At 43.0% G+C, this 4,048-nt stretch overlaps 1 protein-coding gene across 1 annotated transcript in view; it reads right to left on the bottom strand.

Annotated features, from left to right (window-relative positions):
* Positions 1-4,048, bottom strand: part of LOC119581940 (60S ribosomal protein L22-like) — a gene marked incomplete at its 3' end in the record, with an annotated part of 43,871 nt that continues 39,823 nt past the window's right edge. Inside the window, 3 exon segments of the mRNA XM_037930111.1 lie at positions 1-121; positions 300-421; positions 680-1,528. Coding sequence (XP_037786039.1) covers positions 1-121; positions 300-421; positions 680-1,528 — 1,092 coding nt within the window.

Raw genomic sequence — 4,048 nt, 5'->3', positions numbered from 1 at the left:
GTTATTGATCTGGAAGTACCGCAGCTCATAAGTGTCCTTTGCCAGAGGAGGAGTGACCACTCTCAGCCAGTCACGTAAACTGTTCTTTTGCAGGTACTTCTTTGTCAAGAACTTGAGGTACCTGTTGGTTAAAGAAAGATGCATTAGAAGCCAAAAAAGTCATCCTTGCACCCATCAATGAAAGAAAAAAAAAGATCAGAATAGTGGATGGTGAGTTTGTCCGCATTGCCACTGCCTAAGCAAAATATTTACATCATGTGAAAGGATAAATACACAAAAGATACCACAGTTACACTTACTTCTTTGCAAACAGGATTTCTGAATGTAGTGTGATCTTGTGTTTGCTGCGCTCCAGTGAAATCTGGTTGCAGAAGTTGTTTCTCTTGCCAGCCACCTTAATTTTATTCTGCAGGAACGTTTCCTGTAGGCAAAATGTTTTGGTCATCATCTATATAATAAAAATGTTTTGGAAATTAGGTTCTCATGAGTCAGTAAAGGTGGGTAGTAATTTCCTGTCAGCATTGCCACTGCCTTTGTCATTTAACAACATCATGTCTACTAAAATATACATTCTTATTCATATATATATATATTGTCTTAAGCTTCCATTAACATTTTTCTCACTGATTTCTATATATTAGTGCATGAAACTGTACAAAACCAAACCACATATACTTACAAAATCGGCAATATTCATAATACCATCCTCCACGGGCTGCTTGCAGTCCACGCAGATTTTCATCTTATTCTTCTTGCCAAGTACAATGTTCTTGCCCTTCGCCAACTTGCTCAGCACTTTCGGCCTAGGCTTCTTGCCTGTCAGTGTTAGGGTCTTCTTTCCGCCAACCTTGGGCTTGGCTACGCGCTTGGTGGTCTTTGCCTTATCCTTTGCTGCAGCCTCCTTCTTGGCTGCAGTGGAGGGCTTGGCTTCAGTCTTAGGCTTAGGCTTAGCCTTGGTGGCTGAAGCCTTTGCATCCTTAGCCTTGGCCTCTGTCTTGGGCTTTCCAGCAGCTGCTGGCTTGGCATCCTTTGCCTTGCCCTTTGCAGATGCTGGCTTTGCTTCTGTCTTGGCAGCCTTGGCAGCCTTGGCAGCAGGCTCAGCCTTGCCTCCTTTGTCGTCAGCTGGGCGCTTGACAGCCTTGGCCTTGGGCTTAGCATCAGCCTTGGGTTTGGCATCAGCTTTAGGCTTGGCATCACCCTTTGCAGCCTTGGGCTTGGCATCAGCCTTTGGCTTGGCATCACCCTTTGCAGCTTTGGGCTTGGCATCAGCCTTGGGCTTAGCATCACCCTTGGCTGCAGCCTTGGGCTTGGCGTCACCCTTGGCTGCAGCTGCTTTGGGCTTGGCGTCACCCTTGGCAGCAGCAGCTTTAGGCTTGGCCTCGGTCTTGGGCTTGGCCTCGGTCTTGGTAGCCTTTGCCTCCTTCGGCTTGGCCTTGCTGTCAGCCTTAGCCTTGGGTGCAGCATCCTTTGCTGGCTTGGCCTTAGCAGCATCCTTACCTTCAGCCTTTGCTGGCTTGGCCTTAGCAGCCTTGGGTGCATCTTTGCCTTCTGCCTTTGCTGGCTTGGGCTTGGCAGCACCTTCAGTCTTCACGGGTTTGGGTTTTGGCATCTTTACCCTCTGCCTTTGCTGGCTTAGGCTTATCAGTCTTGGGGCTGCATCTGCTTTGGGCTTTGGCGCAGCAGCTGCTGCAGCTTGGCAGCCTTTGCTCGGCAGACTTGGCACCTTTGGCCTTTTTCTGGGGAGGCTTATCCTGCGGGGAGAGAGAAGATTGAATGAAACTCTTGTACTAAAAGATAAATATAACAATGGAACAAATTTCATCAGTCAAGATGGGTGGTTGGTCAGCATTGCCACTGCCTCTGTCCAATTAAACAATCATATGCATAAGCTAGAATGTTTTCAATGAATATATGTAATTAAGAGTTCAAATATGTAAAGGAGATATTCCTAAGATTTCATATTGCATCTACCTCATTGTCTATTTACCCAAATAATCCCAGCCATACAGAAGATACCTGTGAAGGCTTTCAACAAGGAACTATTCATGACTTAAGCTTCCGTCAATACTTTACTCTTGTTAAAGCATTTAATACATAACAGTAACATTATCAAACAATTCCCGCAACAACATTCTGCACTCAAAGAAAAGCCGTCAAGAATATTCTAACAAGAAGTATACTTGGATTCCTTCCCCACTTGACAGGGAGTTGTTCTAGCTACATAAGGCCAATACAGCAGAGCTTTGATATTCTTTAATAAAATGCAAGAAGGAAACTGTCCTGTGGCAGGTGCATGGGTCTTGTAAACATGATCCATTTGTGTAGTCCTCAAATACAATGTTTATATTATAGGAAGATCATTCTCTGCATAATACAGTTTAAATTAACATTAACCTTTCCCTCTCAAATAGTCAATACACCCACGGTCATTAACATTATTTCCAAACTGACAAATCTATGAATTACTTTAAGGAAATGTTGCAAAGTAAATATCAAACTTTTATTTTGCAAAGGAAATGAACATTATTGTTATTAATAAACAAGAAAACACCTCCTGAATTTTTGAAACAATATTCACAATTTTGAATTTGTATTGTCAATAGTAAACACTTCATGGGCGATTTTCCCAGCTTCAGAACGTCAAAAAATTAAAACACGAAAGAGCGTTTACTATATCCAAATGCAAGAACACAACAAAATGACGGGAACCACAATAAAAAATTGGAATCGGAGAAGCTGCTTCTACTTTGTTTATGCCTCGACTCAGCCTCGTGTTTCCAAGCGGAGTCGCACGTTCGTCGCACTCGCACTTTTCGCTAATGCTCGGTCCGATTTCACGTCTTCCTACTTCGAAAAACCCCTTGCACACCGCGTGGACGGGATATCGCACTACACTCTTACTTGGGAACAGTTTGAAACTCTTGCTTGGACACTCCTTGCACCTCGCAATGTCGAGCACATGTGTTCCAAACCTAATATAAACACCGTATTTTTCGCCATTTATCTCCTTTAAATCCGCATAAATACACTTGAACGAGATTATAAACCAACACTATATAACTTCTTCCGCGTGATTCCCCATGGGAAAAAGACCAAGGCTCGTTTTCCCGTCGAAAGCGAGGAAATCGGCGAGCTTACCTCAGGCATCTCTCGATATCGCTGGAAAAAGGACGTCCACGCAGCCCGGGAGGGACTACTACGACGCCGACCGCACGAAATCCACGCGAACGATTTTTCGCCTCTCTTGGGGCCGGTTTATTTTTTGTTTTTCATTTGTCGTGCGTCGTGTGGTTGTATTATGTATTGTAAAACATTTTTTATTGTAAGAGACTGTATTTGATTTAGATGTATTTTTTGACGATATCGATGGATTGTGATCATCAAAACTATAGTCTCTCAGTTGCCAACGACGGATTAATGTTTTTTTCATGAGCTACATATTTGACTGTTCTGCTCTATTTATTTTATATTTCATTATCTACATTTTTTAATAGTTTAAATAAAGTGCAAAACCAAAAATCAGATAACCAAATCGACGAAAATGAACCCCCCAGAAGAAAAAAACGAGTTGCCAATTAATGAATTAATCCCAAATCCGAACAACCCCCCACATTTACCCATGATTAAAATGATAAAAATGCATCTGCAACCGTGCCACCCACCAACCTTCCGGTCCAAGAACCCAATGAAATGAACCGCAAGCGTTTAAAAGGACCCGAAATACCTTAGAAAAGCCGAGTATTGACAATTCTGGTCGAGTGAAGGATTGAGAGTGCGCAGACGTCACTGGGATAGACTTGCCATTGTTGTTTGGGTTTCCTTTAATTATCTCATTTTTTAAGGGAAATGTAAGTATATCTAGAAATTTTCTTGTCGGGGTTGCGTGAGAAATGTCGAAGGAGAGGTTGGTGGTAGATAGAAAGCGCCAGGAAGGTAGACTGGGGTAGAAAAGGTCGGAAATTGAGAAGAGGAGAGTCGGGGTGTCTGGAGATCCATCGATCGAAGGACACGAAGAGGAGAGAAGTTGTCATTTTCTTCCTCATTTTCG

Source organism: Penaeus monodon, chromosome 15, assembly GCF_015228065.2.
Source record: "Penaeus monodon isolate SGIC_2016 chromosome 15, NSTDA_Pmon_1, whole genome shotgun sequence".
Lineage (NCBI taxonomy): Eukaryota > Metazoa > Arthropoda > Malacostraca > Decapoda > Penaeidae > Penaeus > Penaeus monodon.
Note: the sequence above shows the minus strand (reverse complement) of the source record. Positions and strands in the feature narration are given on the sequence as shown.